This window comes from Amia ocellicauda, chromosome 17 (assembly GCF_036373705.1).
Source record: "Amia ocellicauda isolate fAmiCal2 chromosome 17, fAmiCal2.hap1, whole genome shotgun sequence".
Taxonomy (NCBI): domain Eukaryota; kingdom Metazoa; phylum Chordata; class Actinopteri; order Amiiformes; family Amiidae; genus Amia; species Amia ocellicauda.
The window spans coordinates 21966278-21990518 of NC_089866.1; the positions used below are offsets into that span (position 1 = coordinate 21966278).

At 36.5% G+C, this 24241-nt stretch overlaps 1 protein-coding gene across 1 annotated transcript in view; it reads left to right on the top strand.

The window, feature by feature from the left end:
* rimbp2b (RIMS binding protein 2b) overlaps positions 1-24241 on the top strand; it is a 143877-nt gene that overhangs the window by 11437 nt on the left and 108199 nt on the right. Inside the window, exon 2 of the mRNA XM_066689233.1 lies at positions 11870-12013. Coding sequence (XP_066545330.1) covers positions 11870-12013 — 144 coding nt within the window. The remainder of the gene's footprint in view (positions 1-11869; positions 12014-24241) is intronic.

Sequence of the window (24241 nt, forward strand, 5' to 3'; positions counted from 1 at the left end):
ACAGAGAAGAGAAAAATGTAGTTTTTGCAAATTATTGCAATCTCATTGCTAATTTTAGCAGACAATAACTTTTCTCGTATCAGCTATTCTCTCATGCTGATCATTGGAAGTGACAGTTCGGTCTTCAAGAATAGCTGAAGTGATCTACAGAAAATATATTGAAACTGAAGCCAAGTCAGGTTTATTCTTCTAGCAAAGTCCCATTATGTCATCTCCCATGCTACACCATCCAGTATGTAAGTGAAAACTCAAATGAAGGTGAGCTGGTAGATTACAAGCAGTGTTCATTTAGGCTACCATTCACCTATGCGATGTCACAGTTTAACAATTTAAATAATAACAAAATGCATATTAAGCAAGTCTTTGTGGTGCTGGTTCAACAGCACAAATTAAATTAGCACACATGGGCTGTATAAAGGCTGTAATTGCATCTGTTTAAACTGTAGCTGTGGTGAACCTAAATTAATATTTAAATGCCTTTCAATCTATCTAGAAGGAAAGATAATTGTGAGTTATAGTAAGCTTTCCCGCACTGTCAATTAAAAGCTTAACAGATTAGAATCCACAGTGATGCTTGCATTTGCAGTTTTGCAATGTCCTTGGATTCTAGTAGGGGTATATTAAATGTTGAGGATTACATTTTCATTTTCAGTCATTTTATTTGAAATGGGTATGTACAAGACTGTCATGCATAGTTAATGGCAAACCAGTAAATAGGGTATTAGCTGTTTCTGTAGGAAATATCTTTGTCAACAGAAAGAAAAGCATAAAGCACAAAAAGCATAACCACCGGGACTCTCGGCTACTGTCATAGAACAATAGTTAAAAGTTTATCAGACATCATCAGGAACAATGCAAAATCAAATAGTACATTAACATGGAAATGGAATAAAACATAAGGTGACCAAATGTGAATGCAAGCTATAAGTTTATTAATTCTGAATTGCAATGTCAATTAATAGTGTGACAATATCTGGTGGTTAAATTTCCTAAATCTATATTTCAAATTTAAAATAAAGACCCCTTAATCATAGTCCTCCAGTAGAGTGGGAATATGCACCATTTCTGATAAAATATTTAAGGACATTCATGGGGGACATGGGTGTGAGTTTTGACAAGAAAAGAAGCAGGTGATGTTTCTCCAATTGGTTAGTTATTTTTCTTATCATGATTCAAACAACTTAAATCCCATTAATAAAAACATGTGTTGCCTGTCACCTGTATTTAATCACTTGAAATTACAAGCTCCCCCGCCAAGATATTGGTAAACTCTTCGTTGCAATACATGATTTATAGATGGAGAATGAAAGATTGTGAATGAATGTTGGGTATGGCTCTGTAATATCGTTTTATGAAGTAAAGCAAATAGGCTGAGGGGGCTCTTTCCACAGCGTTTTCCCTAAACAAAGTGAATGGGTCTCGCTGTGGTTTTGAGAATGATTTATAACTCTGTTCTGTGGCAGCTAAACCAGTTTGTGTCTGAATTTTAGATAAATAAAAGTGCAGAATTTAAACATTAAGGTTTATGTTCTGTTGCAAAGACAGGTTGGCAATTGCTCTCAGGCACTTGCAGCATTTATGACGTTATGTTCCTGTCAAGTACTGGAGAATTTGCAGTGGCTTATTTGAGCGCTATCATTCACATCTCCTTTGCTTTGCTTGGAGCCATCCCAGCTTCCTGCAGCCTCTACTGGCTTTCATGCCTATACATCTTCTGATGCTGTTTTAATGTCAGCTTTTGTGTTGGTTGCTATGGTTACTGCCAATCCTGTCCTACTCATGTCAACCTATCTTCTGTATTAAAGGAGAAAAACCCTCAATCTCTCCATTGGAAATTGCTTTTTTATTTTATGCAATATTTGAGTTCTATTTTAAAAAATATGTATTTATTAAAGGTTGAAAGGCTGCCATGTCACAGAAACATTGATTACTTAACTTTCTGTAGGTCTGTGTGTTACATCCTTACATGTAACAGAAAACAACTAAATTAGTTATGAAGTTAGCACTGAGTCATGCTGAGCATATAAAACACTATTTAGATCAACAGGAGCAAGCCTTTGCCTTGCACACGAGGCAGGATTTTCCCTAGACATTGATTTCAACCTAGACATTTTTTTCCAGACAAAGTTTATGGTAATCAGCAACTGCCAACATGCCTCACACTGAACATAATCATTCAGTGCATGTCCACAGCGCCTTAGTGTAGCCTTGAAGCATGTCTTTAAATCTGTCTTAAAAACACACCCTGAGACCAGCTCTGAAGATGCTTCCATTACGGTAGGGTACCAAAACGCAATTTTCTTTTTGAACACATTCACCTGTAAATGATTCTGATTGCATACATTGTCTTGTATCTGTTACAGTAGTGTGACATAAATATAATAAGGCCAAAAATGTATCCTGTAAGGCCCATGTCAGAAGTAGGAGTTATTTATTCATCTATAATATATATGTGTGTACATTAAAGAAAGCTGTAATATGGCAGCAAACCTTACTGAGGGTATATTCCTGTACTCATTAAATTAGTAATAAAGGCAAGTTACATTATTCTAGTCAGGAAAACATCTGAAAGACTTGACTTTTCCCTTGTATATATTAAGTGTGTTCAGTTTTACACATACATTAGGACAAAATCAATTACAATAAAAAGCAGCTCCCTTTTCTGAGCTTCTGTAAACATAATTTAATCCATGCAATAATCCTACTATGTTTGTCACTTTATATTTAAATTCCATATAGTCATTGTGTGTGTCAATGTCACCTTTGTTTAAATTCATAAGGTCAAGATTCTGTGTTCTGTGAAGTTTAGGATTGCTTAGTTAGACAATATACACTTTTCTATATATTTTTTACAAGGATAGTGCTTTGTGAAGTGCTTTGTATTTTGAAAAAGTTACAGTAGAGTTTGCATTAATTGGTTTCTTCATTTTGTCAGGGAAGGCGCTGTTTTATGCTCCATTCAAATAACCTAAACAGCTAGGCTTCAGAACCCTTTGACATTATTTCAGTCTAAAATTAATTTATCATTAAAGTGAGATCATCTTTGACTTTCTTAATATTCACATCAGGGTTTTCCCCTTTAAGGGAGAATAATTAATAATATGTAATGTTATACTAATGATCTAGTTGTTTAGAAATACAGAACATATAGGTACTTTACATGCTATGCTAGTCCTGTTGCTTGACAATCTCCACAATTCAAAGGAGAACATCATTAATAGGGCTTTAAACAATTGACTTCAGTCTGAGTAATGCAATGTACCATATGATGGTGCTATCTTCTTTGGAACTTTAAAACTTTAGTAAAGTCAGAATAAATATTAGATTATGCTAAAGAGCCAAAAAAAAAAAAAAGCATTTATAGCATTCTTTAGCAATCCAAAAACTGATTTTGTATTTGCAAGGGGAGCAAATATTTAATCTTGTCAAATCAATAAAAAAAACTTCAATGTAGTTAAGTTATCTTAGTAGGCCTATTTCATTTCCTGTCTGAAACTTATTTTTCCTTGTGATTAACCTGAAAGCAAACCCAAGTGCCTTATGAGAGCAATGCAGATGAGTTACAGCAAAGGTAGTTTATATTATTTTTATTTTTTTCTTTCAGTGGCACATTTGCCTGAAGCCATTTCCAATATGCCTTTCCACTGATTCCACAATTCAAAGCATTTTGACAGCTTGGTGCTTGTGGAATAAGAGTGTGTTTTTCTGTGGAAATAGAACTGTGTTCATAAGTCTGTGTGTGTGTATGTATGTATATATAAGCTTGTAATTACAGCTGAAGTTTGATATGATGTTTCCCTATATTGAATATATATGAATTTATAATCATTGTAAGATTCTATTTACAGTAAAACCTCTTTGTTACAGACATGGTATATTTTGTAAACAAGTGTAATATCTATGCAGCTTTGCATTGTTGAATTGTCTTGCATTACTCTAAAAGATTGCCTATTCTCTTGGACCTTGATTTAGTGTCCTTTTAAATTTACTGATTTTATACTTTATATTTTATTACCGGCTTCTCACAGTTGATCTGTGTGGGAACACTAAATTGAGCTTGAAGTCCTTGTCCTCATATAACACAAGGTGGCATAGTCGTACACTAGTGTAGCTGGTGTAAATACCTGCTACACAAGTCCCAGTTTGTCCACTCACCATTTCCACACACCAGTTCCCATTTATCCACAGCGTGAGCATCCACATTGCCATCAGTTAAGCCTGGGTTTAAGGTGGACCAATAAATCAGTCATTACAAACTGTTTGTGTTCTCTGTTAACTCTGTTAGTTTAAGATTCCACAAAATTTCCAGCTGGGTTTTTAAAACAGTTTTGCACTCACAAGCGGTGTCTTGTATATATACTTATAGTATGGTGTAACTTTAGAAGCAAAGCTTGTGTGGCTGAGAGGATCTGTGTCACAACAGTATGTCTCTATAAACACTGTCCAGCTGGAGTTTGTACTGGGATGTACTGTGACCAAAACATCAGACAATGGAGAAAGAATAAAAGAGACAATGATAAGAACTTCATAGGGCTTGTAGAGTTTTAGCAGCATAGCCTTGTCTGTGTAAAAGTTAGGCATCAGCATAAATACAATATTTTACGTCCCTTGAACTTTATCCTGTATATAAATAAATAGTACAAAAAAATGTTTTACAGTAATGAGTTGACTTCAAGGAATGCGGGCTTTCATAGACTTTTAAATTACATATAAAATTGTATAGCAAGGACAATTCTTTCCCATGACATGGTGTCCGAGACATGGTGTCTGAAATACTAAAATATTCTACATTAGGACCTACAGTGGCTTGTGTAACATTAAGTCATTGTTTTAAATGACAAATAACGCTTTAAATCCATATATAGAAATATCATAATATAAATCCCAAATAATAAATCCTATGCTCTTGAAAGAGTAGAGATTTCTATTTTTGTTCTATTGTCAGCGTTACTCACAATATTTTTATCCAAGATTTTCGAAGCAATTGATATAATTAAGTACGTTACTTAAAGGACTGGGTTTACAAACCAAGCTATGGTCCACAGTTCAGACTTCCACCATGTCCACCTCTAAGCCTACCCCTAGAAATGGGGGTATTGTGAAAAGCCCAGTTCTCATCTTGCTCCAGTTGGAATACTTCCACCACCATGACTCGTGTGCAACAGGACATTAGAATTAGAGTCCACAGGTCCTTCAGGAGAGAAGATAACTTCTTCTTGGGCTGCTTACTGTTCTGGTCTTGACCCGGATCAGAGTGTTCCCATGCATAGCTGGGTACACTGTGTAGGCCTCTCCAGTGGTATATTGGATACACCTCAATCTTGGGGACTATACCTCTTGCAATTCACTATGTTTCTGACGCATAGCAAATAAATACAATCAATTAGAAAATTTAGGAAAGTCAACAGTTCAATCTGAGCATTTCTGTCTGAATGGTGTTCATAGGTCGAACGAGTTGAAACGGTCGCCCGATGACGTCACAAGCACTACAAACAAACAAACATTACAAAAGGTTTGTAATGACAGTGTTCGGTTAAGTCACTGCCCATTACATATTACATATTGAGACCCTTAATTAATTTGTATTCAAAGATGGCTAAGTTGTGATTGGATGCAGCCGGACACAAAATAAGAAAAAAGTAGAACATACTGTACTTTTTCTATGTATAGTATTATACATATAAACCATCTACTTTGGAAACAAGTAACTTGGATAGCTTAAGACTAGAGGGAGTCCATGAATGGTTGAACAGTACAGACCACTCTTACTGACGAGTTATTCTTACCATTTTGGTTATTTAATGTCTATGGTAGTTCTGACTGCATGTTCAATAATGGAGCCGAACTGGTCTTTTAACAATGAAACTGTTACTACAGTGTCCTGTCTTCTATAGTGTAACACAATGTGTTCACAAAGCACGACACAGATACTGCGTTTCAAACAGGACCTGCTTTTTATTTACGCCACTGCTCTCACAAGACCTAATAGATGATACCTTGTGATTGGAGAGACCTCCAAGCCTTCATATTCATTTCAACACACATCATATTAATTGCAGTATGTGATATACTCATTTAGGGGTGTAGGTATCCTTTCAGAATTGGGGGGGGGTATCCATTTCGAGTCCTCCACGGGGGGGGGGGGGGGCAGAGTTATCGAGTGGGGGTGGGCTTGATGGGTCAAATGTCTCATCAAGCAGAGGAGGATGCTGTCAATATTGGGGGGGGGGGGGGATGCATCCCCTATGCCTATGCAGCCGGGCATACTTTATTGGGGGGGACAATTTAACGTTCTCTCAACATTGGGGTGGACATGTCCCCCTTAACCTATACCTATGGCAGTAGTGCACAATCTCAAGTTCATTATTTTCAGTATGGCATCAGTAATGAATAGGTGACAAAACTCATTCCTTTGGGGGAAAAATAAATGAATGACAAAATCAATAAATAAGCGACAATTAATCCTTTCAATGAGTGTATAGTTTGTATAACTTCAGACACCAGTTTATAAGACCTGTTTAACAGCAAATTCTGCTTTACTTAAAACCAATAGTTAGACCATGCCTGTTGGATTCTCACTTATTTAAGTTCTTTACAGTTGATTAGTACAGGGTGACATTATTGATTTGGAGAGTGTATCAGTCTCTATGGTCTGTTCTGCACCCTGAGACTTCCCACTGTCCTTGGGGTTGGATTTTTTGTGATGGGCATTCATTTGATAAATGTTCCAATATATGGTTTAAAAAAGTAAATGGAAGGGGGTACAATATTCAGATATTATAACAATATAACAGTAGGGCATGGTTTACTACTTCTCTGATCTATGAATGGCACTGCAATATCTTTTTCTGCCAGAATCTGTTATTCTTCTGTCTTTTTTAATGGAATGTTCTTCATCACAAGTAATATGAGAGCTGCAGATTGAATTCTGCTGCAGCTACACATGAAATTGAAATAAAATGGCAATGTATGATCAGGCTGAATGTTACTGGGAGCATTCTGCAAATGTATTTTTTTGTTATAATTTAAAATTACCATTTTGCTACAATTCCCAATTAATTGTAGCACATGAGTACAATCTATTAAATTAATCAGAGTAATGGAAAAGACACAAGGGTGATAAATTGTGTGAAGAACATTGGATAAATACAATGAGTGGTGCGGCGCTAATAAATAGTATAAAATATTATTTAATTCTCAAAGGAACGGAAGTCCTTAGATCAGTTTTTACTTAGAAGATTAAATTTTCAGCAACATCCTTAATCCCGATGTCTATTTCTGTTATTTGAGTTCAAGGAAAATTTCCTAACAGGGCTAATAACTACAGACTGCCTGCTGGCCCTGGGTTGAATTTGTGCAGCTGGGATGTTGGTCTAAAAATATCTGTTATTTCACGAGTGGCAACAGCAGCTTTATAACGTTAACCTTTCGTGTGGCGTACACAAGCAGGTCATGTTCTAGACAACGCAGAAAATGTCAGGTCAAGACAAGGGGGATGTTAGGGCACAGAGTTAAACTGGAGAGATCTAGATAGAGTTGAAGGCTCTCCAGTGGATTACAACCTTAAGCCAGACAATACTTGGATGTGTAAGGTAAGCGGTGCCATCCGGGGCGGTCTGGGATTGGGCCTATGCTGAGCTGCCCATCTTTGAAGTGTCTGTTAACTCGCATGACAACTCGCTAAAATCAATTTTACTCTACACATGGATATTTAGGCTGCTTGCGGATTTATTATTTGAAATAATTCAAGAAAGCCTACAGATACCAATCAATGCATTGTTGGCACATGAAAATAACACAATGTATTAATACATAAAGCAAAAGAGAGAACTGCAACAAATACATGTTGAACAGAAAGCATTTTCCTATGCAACATTGACAAGAATACATTTGAAGTAGCAGAGAGCAGTGCAACAAATAGCCGATCATAAGTGCCGTAGAAATCATATTTTTTATTAATGTTAACTATTAATAATTACATATTGTGTTTGATTATCTGTGTTATTCATTAATTATCCATTTGAAAAAATGCAGGCTATAGTTATAAAATGCCAAATGTCTGTCCAGAATAGCCGTACCAATCAATCAGAAATTGCATGTTGGCACATGATAACACCAAAATGTAAAATTACAAAAAGTAGAAGAGAGAAGTGTAACAAAATTGCCTATTATAAGTGCCACAGAAAGCATTTCATACAACTATTAACAACAATAATTACATTCTGTTTGAATATCTGAGTAATTCATTAACTATTAATTTGTCCAGAATAGCTGGTTCAGATACTGTGGTTAATGCAGCTGCCCTGTGATCAGCAGATTTAGAATCCAGTGCGCTATAGTAGGGAGGCTATGACATTTTCACTTGCTGGTTTGAGCTCAGATTGAGTGGATACAGTGATTACCCGCAAATAAACATGGATTCGAAACGGAGATTGAAGAGAGCTCGTTTTGGAAATGCAGTGTATATGAACATGACTGATTCAGGGGATATCAGTAATACTGGGAATGACAGATCATTCGTGGGTTTGTTCCAGTGGTCTGAAACGCTAGGTCCAAATGGCACCGAGGGCTTTTACTCCACTGATCAATACGCGATGCTACTGCACGCAGTGCAGAGTGCAATAACGCAGCACATCGCATGCAAAATAATGATTCATGGACATCAATGGAGGAGCATTTATTACAATGTTATATATTCGTGGAGTAAAAGTGTTCACCTGGAGAGGGCTGTCAAAATGCAGTGTGATGCTCATGCAGGGAAAATAATTTTTAACTATAAAATATTGCTTTTGAGCATTATTCCAATATTTACGTTTGCACTTTTTTCATTCCCTTATTGTATGCCATTTTTGAGCTTTTTGCTTATTGTAGGCTGTATAGTTATTTGTTTCGACTGCAGTGTGTGCATTTAGAAAAAAATATTTAAATATAAATACTCTATTTGTGCTATGTAAATGTAAATGTTGGATTTGATATTCATGAATAAAACTTCTGAGTTTTATACGATGGTTTGCCTTTGATTATCATAAGCTGTTAAAGAGCTATCGGTTACAAAGACCGGCTTTGGCGCTTGTAGGTAGTTCAAAATGTCGGCGCTTCCAGGGTTAATGTATCATATCATAGAAACCTCTTACTTTGCTTATTACACATAGTTGATAATAACTGTATACAAACGTTTTTCTTGTTTGTTTTTTTACCCAAAACATCTCGGATGAAACCTGCTGGCGGGCCGTATCTCTGACATCTGTTATAGACCTATGCGGCTTTAAAATCTCTTGCATTTCCCAAGTATACGCTATTGGTGTTCATGAGCAACATCTCCTTCAGTCCAACGAATTCATTTTGTACAACTGATATATTTCTCAATTTGGTATGCTGAATGAAAGTGTGCTTCTGGTTTAGCTGAAGGTCTGTTTCATTTGTTTCTCAAAACACCTTCTTAATAATTGAGTTGGCTGAGTTGCTCCAAGTCCTTTCTTGACAGAGACCAAAAATGTGATAGATGTGTGAGTGCCTTGTACTGATCTTTATTAGTGCAGCTGAATTCAAGACAACGCCACATTATTATTATTTTGAAATCATGTGAGCATAATATTTCTGGAGCTTCAGCTTTTCCCTTCCCCCAGCAAGATCCCCATCCCACCAGAGTTTCCCTATTGCCAGATATAAAGTAAAAGCCAAACCGTATCCCCGGCCTTCTAAGCCAGCTGAGGATGCATGTACTCTGGCGTGAACTCAGACCCCCAGGGGTTACGAGCACAGCACCCTTTCCTAATTAGTGTAATTAGGTGTAAATGGGGAATTTCAGAACATTCCTCCACCATCATAGTCTTTACTGTGGATTGAAAGAACATGTAACTATGATTAGATATATATATATATATATATATATATATATATATATATATATATGTTGTGGTACAGGGAATAGTAATGGAGCCCTCATATTGTGTTTACTGAGCTTCATGACATTAGTTACTGCAAAAGGTTTTTCAGTTGTCACTGGCGTGACTTAAGGTAGAGTAATGTGAAAAATGAGTTTGTCGGCAGCTTGTTTTTCTTTTGGATTTTTATTATTAAAATCACCTCAATTGGAAATCTGGTAGCTGACTTCCTGTTCATCTAATTATTGCATGTCAATTCCAGATACGTGACATAAAAAAATAAAAAAGTCTTTGAGATGCGTTAACTCTAATAATATAAGTCTCATAGCTAATCTTTTTTGAAGAGGTCACTCAGCTATGTGGAGTTTTCCCACATTTGCCTTCCTCATTAAGGTGAAAATGATGCACAGAAGAGCTCCCAACACCAGATCGAATTACAGCTCTTTTTAGATGACACAATAGTAGCAACTGGTTCTACTTGACGGAGGTCATGAATAAATAAACTGGCAGTACAATTTAGAGCTGCCTCCCCTGGATGCTGAAGAATAGAGAGTTCAGTAGCAAACATCACTGTAAATCCAACACTGCTGTATTGAGGATGTATTTTATTTTATTATGTCAACTCAAAATACTTCTGTGCTTTTGTAAGTATTGGATTTCTTTAATGGTCAGCTGCACCATTGCTTAATGTTGCTGAATTCTTCAACCTGAAATTGGTGTGTAAAATGAAAATGTATAGAAAAGCATGTCATCTACTTGGCACGCCGTCATTTTTTTATACTGCAATCCAGTATGTCTACATTTGGTGCCTGCATCATATCTAAGGCAATACACTTGTGAAGGCAGATATTTGTAGAGAAAATGCTCTTTTTCATTCGTTAGAATTGTGTGAAATATAATGCTAAATTACACAGGAGATATACATCTATGTCACCGGAAGGCAGTTGATATGTTTCTTTAAAGTGGAAATAGTCTGTTGCGTGTATAAATATATAAGATGTTCACACCTAGAAGGATAAAACAGAAAGCATTTTATTGATTTGTTTTGTGGAAAAAGGCAAACACAGAACACAAAGAGAATATTTATAAACAACACAAACACTAAAACAGTCATATAAAAAAAGCTCCCAGCTGGAGGCTGAGCGCAACCTGTAGTTTGACATTCTGATCACAGGCTTTCCCTTCGCTCGACTTTCCAACCCCTGCTGATCAGGAGCAAACTGTATTTATTTTCTCTCTGCAAACAGCATGGTATCAGCTGTTTAAGACAACCACGTCCTGGGAATTAGTATTTTATCTGACACCTACCCAAATCTGTTCTTCTTTTCTTTTTCCCCCATTTGTGTTCTGTTTTGGTTTTCTTTGTGTGCTGTTTAATTTAATTATCAGTGCCTCACATGATTAATTGCCTTGAAACAGGGGCATGGGAAATGGTGATGTTGGTTGTGCATTGCACTCGTTGCGCTCAGGGAGGACTGCACTGTGTTGATTGGGCCCTAGCAATCACAGTGTTTATACAAGGCAACAGGTGTGCAAGTGCTGCTCCGAATGATGTTTCCCCCCACGCTGGAGAACATGTTCATCAGTAGTGCAAAATGTACTGATGATAAGTGAGTAGAAAGTAATAATGTGGTTGTTTTTCCAGTGCTTCCTCCAGCTGGTCTAAAACTGGACAGTAAGTCAACAGTGTTGATGGAGGTTTCTTTACGGCAATAAAAAATATATAGAGCCACTGAGCTAACAATACAAAAACAATAAAACTGGGATCTACAGAAAACTGCATTACAAGAGAAAGGAAACATTTTTTTCTGGTGTTACTTTGAAGGTGATACTGTTTTTACCAGGAAGCAATGGGATATATACTATACATATACTGTATATGTATATATATGTATATATAATTTCAACTTTTTTTTACAAAATACAGCTCTTTTTGTTAGCGGAGGAAGTACCATAACTCACCTCTCTTTTCTCTCTTCTAGCAGCTGAGACATGAAATTCTGCCTCTGCAGCTCCCAGCTCTAACATTGAAAAATGTCGACCAGGTCAGACTACTAGAAGAGAAAAACAGAGCCCTCAACTTAGAGGTAGCAACTCTAAACCAGGAGAAGCAACAATATAGATTACAAGTGAGTACTTCCAAAGTGGTTTTATTATTAATTGCACACTGGGTTATGCTTTTAAGGTTCCTTAGAATTAATATTCTTTGAACATTTTCATATATGTACACATATATAAGTTGGTATAATTTTTCAAGATGTTGATCTTTAGATTTGTCCTTTCTATATTCTAAATCAGCATGTACTTGCTTTTGTTGTAGCTGACTAAGTTTTGGTTTGGAAAATTTGAATAATATTCTGTGAAGAATTTTAAATGGCATTTATAAAGATTTGCTAAGACTGGACAGGTGAACAAGTTATGGATTTTCACACATTAACACCTTATTTTCATTTAGATTCTGCGGATAAGTAGGAAATACAGTCAATACATGTCACAAATACACTGTATAGCTACAGTTCTACCATTTTCACAAATGAATCAGTGACTGCATAGAGTTCAAGGTGCATTTAGTTTTGTAGAGTTTTTCATAAGGAACAGAGATGTGGGACTTGTGTTTAAGAGAGTGGGCAGGAGATGGGGATGAATTTGTAGTGTGCCATGTCCAGCACAGTGCGGTTGTGTTCAAGTGAGGTTTGAATGTGAATCAGTGGAGTCAGTTAGTTGGCCTTCTGCTCTTGTAATCTTGAAGCTCACAGCAGAGGTCCTTTTGTATCTGAATGCTTCCGTCAGTACTTTTAAATCAGTGTAGATGAGTTCTGACTATGAGACTATTGATTATTCACCCACCTCCAGCATGCTGAATGATAAGCACTAGGGGCTCTTCCTGTTTCTTGTTTTTATACAGGAGGATATTGACTACCACTGAGCTTCTCAGCTCTGTCTGGCAGCTTAAGTGCTGAAGGCAGGGAGAATGCTAATCAGGAAAATGTATGTGTTTAATGTGGTTTACAGTCCTTGCCTTGTCATTTTACAGTGCTATTTCCTGCAGCATGATATTTCTGTCATTTAGTGATGGCGCATATCTCACTGACTCAGATATGGGTGCTGTACTCAGAATGACTGGGGAAGAATGGCTGGCTTCTTCCTCTGTGATAGTGGAATGGGATGGGTCTGTTTTATATAGTTAATTGTTTTTCAGAAAGGTATTTATAGGGCATTGTAAAAACCCATTTGACTATTAGTGAACTGTAAACAACTGCAACCGTACACTGCTTACACCTCCCTGTTGGTTAGGACTGTGTGTCTTTCCTCACACTCCATTACATAATGCTGCGCCCTAAGTTACCGGCACTGTATAAGACACAAAAGTATTTTAAAAATCACCTTACATTTAAATACATGGAAAACATTTAGCATATATCCATGTTTGGGTGACAGTTAAACATCAAATGTATGTAGACACAAGGGGTTTTATACTCTGGGATTTTTTTGCTGTAGCAGGTCAGTATAATTTTTCCTAGATCTGTTTTCCTCCGTTAAAGTTAGACGGAACTGGAAACCTGGACATTCTTTTCTTGATCGTGTCCTTATTTAAGAAGCACAGTGTTGTGCGATGTCTTTCTGCTCGATGCTTTGTCAGCTTGTGCTTCTTTTATTGTTATAATCATGTGTGGCTGGTGTCAAAAGTGTTTCCTATCCCAGCTCTTATGCCAGGAGAGCAGAGCGGGGGATGCAGGCAAAGCAAGACAAATTGCTTTCACTATGTCATTGTTATGCCATTATGATTTGTCACATAGTGTTGATCTCCTCACTCTCTCTGTTTTGGAATAAATGCAATCAGGACAGAAAAATTCCTTTCCAACAAAACTGCAAAAAGTGATGTGTTTTCCATTTCCTTACTGTTTATTGTTTATTATATAGAGCTATGTAGAATCATGTTTTTTCCACATTAAAAACAACATAATTAGATGATTAGATAAATCATGTGACACATCCAGGGGCGTGGTACATAACGAGAGATATATGAGAGAGGGAACAGCTCCCCACCACACACACCAACCGCTAATTACCTCATCAAAGTCACCTGTGTGGGAAGCACACACCTGCCGTCAATGCAGAATTGCTGACTATAAAATGACCGCTCTCTTATTGTCTTGGGGGATTCTACCGAAAGGAAAGTGTAGGAGGCCGAAGTAGTTCTTTGGCAACTAGAAGTATTGTAAATTCAGAGTGTTTTTGATTTCTAGTGTACGACCCTGTTCTGTCTGACAACCCACTTTGTGTACCTGACCTTGGACAGGCTCACGAACCCGATTATGACTTATGACCCCTGCTCACAGAAATCAACAATGAATCAAACACTTTTTTCCCTCTTTTCCCCCATGGCTTTCAACCTGGATCCCAGGACACACTTGTCCTACGCCCCTCGAGGTGTCACAATAATTAGATAAACAAGATGTACAGTGATTTACAGGTTGTTATTTTGTAGGTGTGTATATTAATTCAGCTGCTGCTCCTATCCATTGTGCATGTGCTGTGTTTTAAGCTTAAGTGTAGTCGAATGTTTTGGAAGAGAGACAATTTTCTAATATTAACTAAACATATGAATGGACAATAATTAGTTATCATACAGTATTCGTTTAATCTAATCGTCATTTATTATCTTCATTTGTTCCATTAATCATAATTGTGTAAAAGGTTGTACTGTGTTGCCAGTTAGTTGCTAGGAATCCACGACATGCTAAGTGTGACTATTCCCAAGTTCATCATTTGCTTTGTTTTTAGCATGTGTAGTCAACAGAGCAGTGTGTTTTTGTTTTGTTTCTTTCTCAGAGAGCAATGCTGTGCACCTGACAAAGGCAATACCAGGATTATAATGGCATCTACCTGAAGTTACAAGCAATGTATAAGGCAGATGTTGGGTACACATAGCGACAGCAATTACCAACTGGCCCACATGTAGAGCAGAATGGAGCAGTTATTTAAAATTATCAGACCATAATGGGTACTTTGTTACAGTGCTATTTTCTCTTGTTTTTTGTAACATATTTGTTTTTCTTTTTTATATACACACATCTCACACACACACACACACACACACACACGCATACATACTAGGTGCTAAGAGTGTGTGTATGTCTTTCTATCTATCTATCTATCTATCTATCTATCTATCTATCTATCTATCTATCTATCTATCTACACACACATAATTAGTTCACCTTTTTCTATTAGAATAACTTTTGCTTTATACATATACTGGGTATTGCATCATGCTTAAATAAGACTAAAATTAATTTCCTCCATTATTGTTAATAATTTAGTTTGTTTAAGTTTGGTTATTTTATATTTTCAATCTGCAGATAATTGCAGTCTGCTCCTGTATTGTTGAAAAAATGTGGACGGTATCAGCAGAAATTATAAAGACACCACTAAAATATTTATAATGTTATAAATTATTAATTACTCATATTATATTATTAAGGTACTTAAGTACACTTAGGAGGTTCATTCTCATGATGTCTAAGCATTTTATGTAATTATTAACTGAGCAAGAGTAGTATTGAGGGTTCAGTGTGTTTAGATACACAGTAATGTCAAACCGCAGACTGAAACATAATAAAAAAACATGACACTGCGATTGAAAGTTATACTTGAAATAGTAATGATACATTTAGCATTTCTCAAATAATTCAGAAAGATGACTTGGAAATGGCCCATAGGTGGTGTTATATCTCATATCATATTTAATTTAATCTTTTAAAATTGAAATATATTTAATTCACAATATTTCAATATTTTTTCTTCTGCTGGCATTTTTATGTTTTCATAATGTCACACATGACACGTATTGCTTTCAAGGAAAGCAAATTACGCATCCAATTCATACATTTGTGTAAAGAGGGAATCAAATCGGCATTCTACACATGTTCCTGGAAGTCGTGTAAAATTGTTAAACCATTATTAAAGTATTCAGACTGCTGAAGCTGTGAGTGTGATGCTAAGCTGATGACAATCTCATCTGCAGGCCAGCTGTGCTTGTGAGCAATGACCTTCAAGGTCAGTAGTCTTGTGAGGGGTAAAATCCCCTAGGAACAGAGCAGGCAAAGCTCCCTTTTTCATCTCTGCCCTGCGAGTGTCTTGCTTCTTATAGAAAACATCAGGGAAAATAATGTGCCCACCTGCAATTTTTTGCTACGTGGTTACTGTGCTGCACTGTGTTATAGGAAGTATAAATCTGGATGTGTAATACACCCTTCTCCAAATCTCTCCATCTGTCTGTCTATCTCTCTAACTGTGTCTAATCTATATGTGTATCTAACTGCCTGTTTGTCTATCTTTCGATACAGTTTTATGATGAAAGAGGAAGCTGCAGAATTAGCAATAGGCCTTTTTATTAAGAAAATGCATTTAAGTAGTTTGAATGTGTCAGAGTAAACAACAACAAAAATAAAATAAAAAATAATAATATGAACATCTGTTATTATGCCTTCTTTACTTTAAAAGCATTTTTAATGTTGAAGAGCAGGACCACTTTTATGTTTGAGTGACTGTGGTTACATTGTTCATTCAGTTCAAATGACCTTCTTTAAGGAGAACATTGATTGTGTGGAGCTGCACATGTGTTCAAGCCATGTGAGGAGGTGGGGCTTTAATGTATTGTCCTGTAATTACATTCTTGTTCAATAAAGAGGGACTTGAGCAGCAGTAGAGCTCAGCCTCACAATAATTAGTAAAATCATTAAGTAGTTGATCAGCTCAGCAGTGAATGCTTAAATGCACAAGACTCTGACTAATATGCAAATTGTATAGAATTACACATCTGCAATTAGAAAAAAAGAAATCCAGCTGATTTAGCAAAGTGACTTCCCTTAAAGGGTCTTGCTATTTATGTTCTTTCATGTGAAATGCCTTGGTTCCTGATTGTATTATTAATTTTATATATAACCTTAAGAACTGTGAGTTTATTTTTATGTTTGTTTGCAAAATGAGAATAACATTAAACATAAACATTAACTTGGGATTATTGGGGGAAGGTTGTTTTCACATGGGCTGTTATAAGAGCAGCTGTGCAATCAAATTGCCACATGTAAGCATCCATCACATAATGTTTACATCTCTCATAATGAAATTAGACCAGTTCAGAATCCACACTGCTTGGTTTTACAGCTTGCATAATTAAATTATCTTTTGTTGTAATGTGTTGAGCAGATTTGTGGCTTATGACCAGGATCTTTCAAATGCTGAAAATAGTAGTCTAAACAGACAGCAGTATCTAATTTTATATAGTGTTGTAATTTCTTTTTTTATTTATTTTTTCATTTTGATACTCACAGTATACACCAGCCTAGCATTTGTCACTGTGGAAACCATCTGATTGCATAGCTTTACCCACCACCACAACCCCTGTGTCGTTCCAGCTTTGGTTTTCTATGCGCTTTACAATTATGTGTGACAAGTCAATATATTTATACAGAATTAACTTGTTTGCTTCCAATAAAAAACAAATGTAATTATGGATTGATGGACTGCGCTACATGATAAGGAAGTCAAGGGAAATGAGACATCCTCCTCGGGGTTTTGTAACACTCTTTTAATTACTAATGCAGGTGCAAATTATCATAATGAATGTCAAGATCTGTATTTGATAGTCTTCACAAAAATTGCATTGGTAGGTCCTAATTGTTTAGTTTTCAGTTGCTTGATGAAAAGGAAAAATAACATGCAAAATCCTAAAATGTATTGTTTTTCAACAACTCATCAACACCAATACTTTAAATTAAAAACCCCAAATACTTTTTTGTATAATACTGAGTTTGATCATGAAATAATATTGAGAAAGACCAGACTATCATGACTGATTTGATTAAGTATTTATAGCATAAATATTGTGATGGGCTTGTCAATGATATGAGTCACAATAGTAACCCTAAAAAATTCAGCATCTTTCAGAAAACGTTTTTTTCACCATCCTTTACTGTTCAAATTGCTGATACTTTACTTTTGCCCCTGACCCGTAGCTCTTAACATAATGCTACTGCTAGCATAGCTTGCCCTTCTTCTAGAGACCTTCCATATTTGATTTCAAATTAAAAAAATAATTAAATCAAATGAAATTATCGCAGTTATGACAATCCTGGCCCATCTCAGGCCACTACCGGCTGGATAATAGGAGGCCTTTGCTGCCGAGAACTCACTCTCCTGGCAACTGATTGCATTAGCAGGCAGGACAGCCTGACTCCGCGGGGCCTTGGAACCATCGCCTGCCTAACAGAGGATGCAGACTGTCTGAACACAAATCTGGTTAAGTCATTAGCGTGACACCTACAGAGACATAAAATATATTTCTAATTCAGAGAGCAGCCTTTGCCATTGAAGGGCGGAAATGTGCACTCAATAAAGAAACCAGATTGGTTCTAAAAAAGAGCAAAATAAAGAATTGCAGCAAAATACAAAGAGCATTATGTAGTCTTTCGTATTGCTACCCTATTATTGCTATTATTATTATTGTTGTGTGTAGGTCTCATGTTTTGTATTACATTCATTTGAATATACAGTAAGAACAATTTGTCATTTGTAGATAACAACTGGACCAGCACTACTTATGAACCAGTGCATTGCATGGCAGATGAACATAATTCAATTGTAAGCATTGTTAACAAATAATATTCTACCATGAGAGAATACTTCTGCTGTCTAATACTTCCCATTAAGATGAAGACGATGGTGTAATACCAGTTAAATACAGTGAGGTAAAAAAGTATTTGATCCCCTGCTGATTTTGTATGTTTGCCCACTGACAAAGAAATGATCAGTCTATAATTTTAATGGTAGGTGTATTTTAACAGTGAGAGACAGAATAACAACAAAAAAATCCAGAAAAACGCATTTCCAAAAAGTTATAAATTGATTTGCATGTTAATGAGGGAAATAAGTATTTGACCCCTTCGACTTAGTACTTGGTGGCAAAACCCTTGTCGGCAATCACAGAGGTCAGACGATTCTTGTAGTTGGCCACCAGGTTTGCACACATCTCAGGAGGGATTTTGTCCCACTCCTCTTTGCAGATCCTCTCCAAGTCATTAAGGTTTCGAGGCTGACGTTTGGCAACTCGAACCTTCAGCTCCCTCCACAGATTTTCTATGGGATTAAGGTCTGGAGACTGGCTAGGCCACTCCAGGACCTTAATGTGCTTCTTCTTGAGCCACTCCTTTGTTGCCTTGGCTGTGTTTTGGGTCATTGTCATGCTGGAATACCCATCCACGACCCATTTTCAATGCCCTGGCTGAGGGAAGGAGGTTCTCACCCAAGATTTGACGGTACATGTCCCCGTCCATCGTCCCTTTGATGCGGTGCAGTTGTCCTGTCCCCTTAGCAGAAAAACACCCCCAAAGCATAATGTTTCCACCTCCATGTTTGACGGTGGGGATGGTGTTCTTGGGGTCATTCCTCCTCCTCCAAACACGGCGAGTTGAGTTGATGCCAAATAGCTCGATTTTGGTCTCATCTGACCACAACACTTTCACCCAGTTCTCCTCTGAATCATTCAGATGTTCATTGGCAAACTTCAGACGGGCCTGTACATGTGCTTTCTTGAGCAGGGGGACCTTGCGGGCGCTGCAGGATTTCAGTCCTTCACGGCGTAGTGTGTTACCAATTGTTTTCTTGGTGACTATGGTCCCAGCTGCCTTGAGATCATTAACAAGATCCCCCCGTGTAGTTCTGGGCTGATTCCTCACCGTTCTCATGATCATTGAAACTCCACGAGGTGAGATCTTGCATGGAGCCCCAGACCGAGGGAGACTGACAGTTATTTTGTGTTTCTTCCATTTGCGAATAATCGCACCAACTGTTGTCACCTTCTCACCAAGCTGCTTGGCGATGGTCTTGTAGCCCATTCCAGTCTTGTGTAGGTCTACAATCTTGTCCCTGACATCCTTGGACAGCTCTTTGGTCTTGGCCATGGTGGAGAGTTTGGAATCTGATTGATTGATTGCTTCTGTGGACAGGTGTCTTTTATACAGGTAACGAGCTGAGATTAGGAGCACTCCCTTTAAGAGAGTGCTCCTAATCTCAGCTCGTTACCTGTATAAAAGACACCTGGGATCGGAAATCTTGCTGATTGATAGGGGATAAAATACTTATTTCCCTCATTAACATGCAAATCAATTTATAACTTTTTTGAAATGCGTTTTTCTGGATTTTGTTGTTGTTATTCTGTCTGTCACTGTTAAAATACACCTACCATTAAAATTATAGACTGATCATTTCTTTGTCAGTGGGCAAACGTAAAAAATCAGAAGGGGATCAAATACTTTTTTCCCTCACTGTAAGTGCGTAGGCAGTGGTAGTACAAGACTAAATAAGATTGCATTTTTGAGGCTGTGTGAAAGCTTATCTAAAATCTTGTAGACAGCTGCATGAAATCCTGCAAAAAGAAACATGTTGCAGTACATTAATACCTCAGAAGTATCCAGTATAGTGAGACTCAAACAAAGCAGGCAAGCATGATGTTTACGGAATTAGTCTGCGAAGATCATAAAACGAACATCTTTGTGTGTTTGTCTTATTTACATACTAAATACATTAATAGACATTGATAAGGTAAATCATCATATATGAATCAAAAACAAGTGCAACATGAATAAAAGAACAAGGTCTATACTATGTGACAGAAGTTGTGATTTTAGGTCTAGCTATTACACTGAGTTAAGATCAAACCTTTGGAAGTTTGTCTTTTCTTGTAAGGGAAGAGCAGTAACTGATTTACTTCCTTCCTGACAAAATTCGGTTTCTGTTATATCAAACTTATTAAACTTTAAATCTGCTCATGGCCCTGAATCTCTTCTTTAGAATGAATGTAGCTTTTAATAATGTAACTAATTTTAACAGGAGTATAAAATGTTCATCTAATTTTTATAAGCTTGTTAGCAGAGTGACATATATCAGATTTTAAGCCTGCTAACACTTTAACATGCACTGCGGAATAACTACAACAGAAACATACAACTGAGGACATGTCATTTTACAGTCAAGTTGCATTTGTATCATGTTTTTCTTCAGCTTTTCAAAATGTTTTCAAAAATCATAAATACTATGACCAGTAAGTGATGTTACATATGAACCAAGGTATCGGTAGCAGGTTTGAGTGTAGTTAATTTGTAACTAATTTTAGAAACACAATTTACAATGTGAATCTTGGTCAATGGCTTAAGAGAGTATTAAGCAGTAGGAAGATTGTCAAATTATGGGGGGGTTTAGGAGTCTCATCTGAACTTTAAAGCCTGTGGTAGACATCAAGGTTGATCTTGATATAACTGTAGAAGGCTATGCTAAAAAAAAGCTGGTTGGATTTCTGTTTATACATCAGGATGATGCTGCATTGCAGTTTGTGAAAGCCTACCCTAAAAATGATTACTATGCATCAATCTAGGCTCTAGTTTAGGAAAATGTTCTACCTTTATTGAAGTTATTATTATTATTATTATTATTATTATTATTATTATTATTATTATTATTATTATTATTATTATTATTATTATTATTATAGTTTTTGTTAGATTAGGTAACACTGGTTTAAAAGAATAACTGAGTTTGTAGGCCTGGTGTAAAAACTCCTCCTTAACCTCAAGTTCCAAGTTGTTAAGATGAATTAAATACCTTCCTATGTGGTAACTCATTTTGTTGTCAGGATTATTATGAAGGTTCTGAGATTTACATCAAAGACGAAGCACCTCAAAGGTTTTTACTGCCCTGAAAGCCATTACAGCAAAATGGCTTTTCAGCTATTCCTGGAAACCAGATCTGTAATGAGATGAAAAGATGTAATAAACATGTATTGATTTTCTTTTTCACCCCTTTGGTCAGTTATCAAGATTTATTAACTTAGCAAGTTCGTAAATATTGGTACACCTCCCCCCAAACAAACAAAGCAAAACTACTGATAATATTTGTTGCCATATTCTATTAACATGTGCCTGGCATAACTGGAACCTAGAATGTGATCTATAGGAATCAAAAGGATTAAGTTTCACACTTCAGTATTCAAAACACAATTCTGCCATTATGTTCAATTTGGTGTGGGTTGATGTAGCATAGGAGTAATTAAGTCATAATCCCTAACTCTTTGAACCCCCCCTGGGTTATTTATTTATTTTTCAGAACCTTCTGTGTCAATATTGATCTTGCCTTCTTTTTCCTGCGACTCTTAATTAGAGGGACTGGGTGCTTCAAAAAGATACCACTTTTCTCTGCTGTAATATTGTGCAGGTGGGGTTTAGTTTAACTTCTCTTGAAATTAATTGAAATTAATTTTGTGATCTAGTACTTTTAATTGAAATAAACCCTGGAAGAAAATACTTTCACTTTAAGGAGCACTGCATTGTAATTAACTTTTTAGATCAAGCCCTACGTGTTTGTATGCTATTTTACCACCTACAGATTTGGCAGATGACACTAATTGCTATGATCTTCACATAGATGAAAACGTCACAGTTTGATTATATTGAGTTTCTTTATTATCATACTTTTTTTTAGACACAAGGATAGATTGATTTACTTTAATATTAGATAATGACATTCTTGCCTAGCAGGATAATGTTTGGCAGGATAAGCCCTGGCCTGAAGCACAAGTATAATGTCAGAGATGGTCTATCTCTATACACTGCCATTTTTGACTTAATCTAAAGTGTTTTATTGTGCATTCTGTTAATGCAGACCCCTTTCAGGATTGATTTATTTGAAATAACATGTTGAGAATCACCTATTTTAATGTCTAATTAAGAAAACAACACAGCCCTTTCGGAGCACACCGGTGTTTTTGTGATATAAACAAGAAGTCAGGGGGATGCGACACACGTGGGGAAACTGTGGTTATAATGGTATAATGTATCCGGCCTCACTGTGTATTTGTACGTGATATGGTGACATCACACCCCTGCAGTCACAATAGTGTACAAATCCCCGTACTGGGAAACACAGCAGGTGTGGTGGTTGTTTGGGATGTGTGTCTCGGGCTCAGATAATGAAGGTGCTATTGATTGCAGGAAGTGGTGAATGCACAGAACTCATCAGGTAGCATTTGTGAATGTTGTGTCCACATTGACTTTAAAAGAAGACTTGTTTTTGTCTTTCCTTTAAGTCCAATGATTCTGTTTATAGGAGGAGGAGTAGAATAAATGGACCTACCTGGAAAAGTCACATAATAACACTGCAGTAAATACAAAATAAATAAATAATAATTATTATTATTATTACTAAATTTCTTGGCAGACTTGTTACAGAATATTACATTCTTTTTACATTTTACCCATTTATACAGCTGGGCAAATAACTAACTTATTAATAAATAACTTATTAATCATTGCGTTTATTGCAGGGTTTCAATTTTAGCTAAATGTTGTGCACAATGTAATGTAATGTTAATAGTTAATAGACCACTGTACAACCAGGTTACAGTACCCCAAGCCACAGTGAAATTAATTATGCTAGGGAGATGACCTGCTTTTGTAAAAGCAGACAGATTTAAAAGAAGACATTACAATAGTGTATTTCTCAGAAGAGCAATCTTGTTATAGCCGGAAAGCACTAGTGTCACACTGAGTAAGCAGTCTTCATTCCTAGCACTGGCAGGTTATAGAATCCCCCCTCTAAATAAAGACTATCAGGTTTTTTGGCCCATTGCTGTGTATGGTGTCTCGGTTGCCTCTCTTCACAACAAGTGTTTTTCTCTGTGTGGCACTCAGGCTGTCACTTAGCTCACCTGCTCTCTGGCTTTTCTTCTCAAATCAGTTTTAGCAGATATGTCAAGAAGTTGTCAGAAGCTGACAATTCAATTTGTCATGACTCATCTTTCAGAAAACTTGCTATTGGAGACTTAATACACATTGCTTACTCTGGCATCTTAAGTGTTTTCAAATCACTTTATTTTCCCACATACCAGCTCTAGCAAATCAAAATTGAATTGTATAGCCTGACCTATTGACCTGTATGATGAGTTCCTGTAAAAAAAAAGAGATCTATATGTTTATTACATATTAAAAAGGTTTTATCCTTGTAAAACCTTTTATCTTAAAATGGATGACTGGACAACAAGTACAAGACAGTAATTCAATTACTGGTTTGTGGACTTCATCTGAACTCTGGGTTTGAGTTACTTGATTTGTATTGTGCTGAGTGCCTTCATTATCTGGACTGTACAGAACTTTTCTTTGTTTTGCCTTTATCATAATGGGCTTCAGGCAAAGTCTGATTTCTTTGAAGTCCAGAGAGGACAAACATACCTTATCAGACGCTGCTTTGAAAGATCAGTTTAAAGATGTTGTGGAGTAAGATTACTTGGAATTATCTTTTTCTAA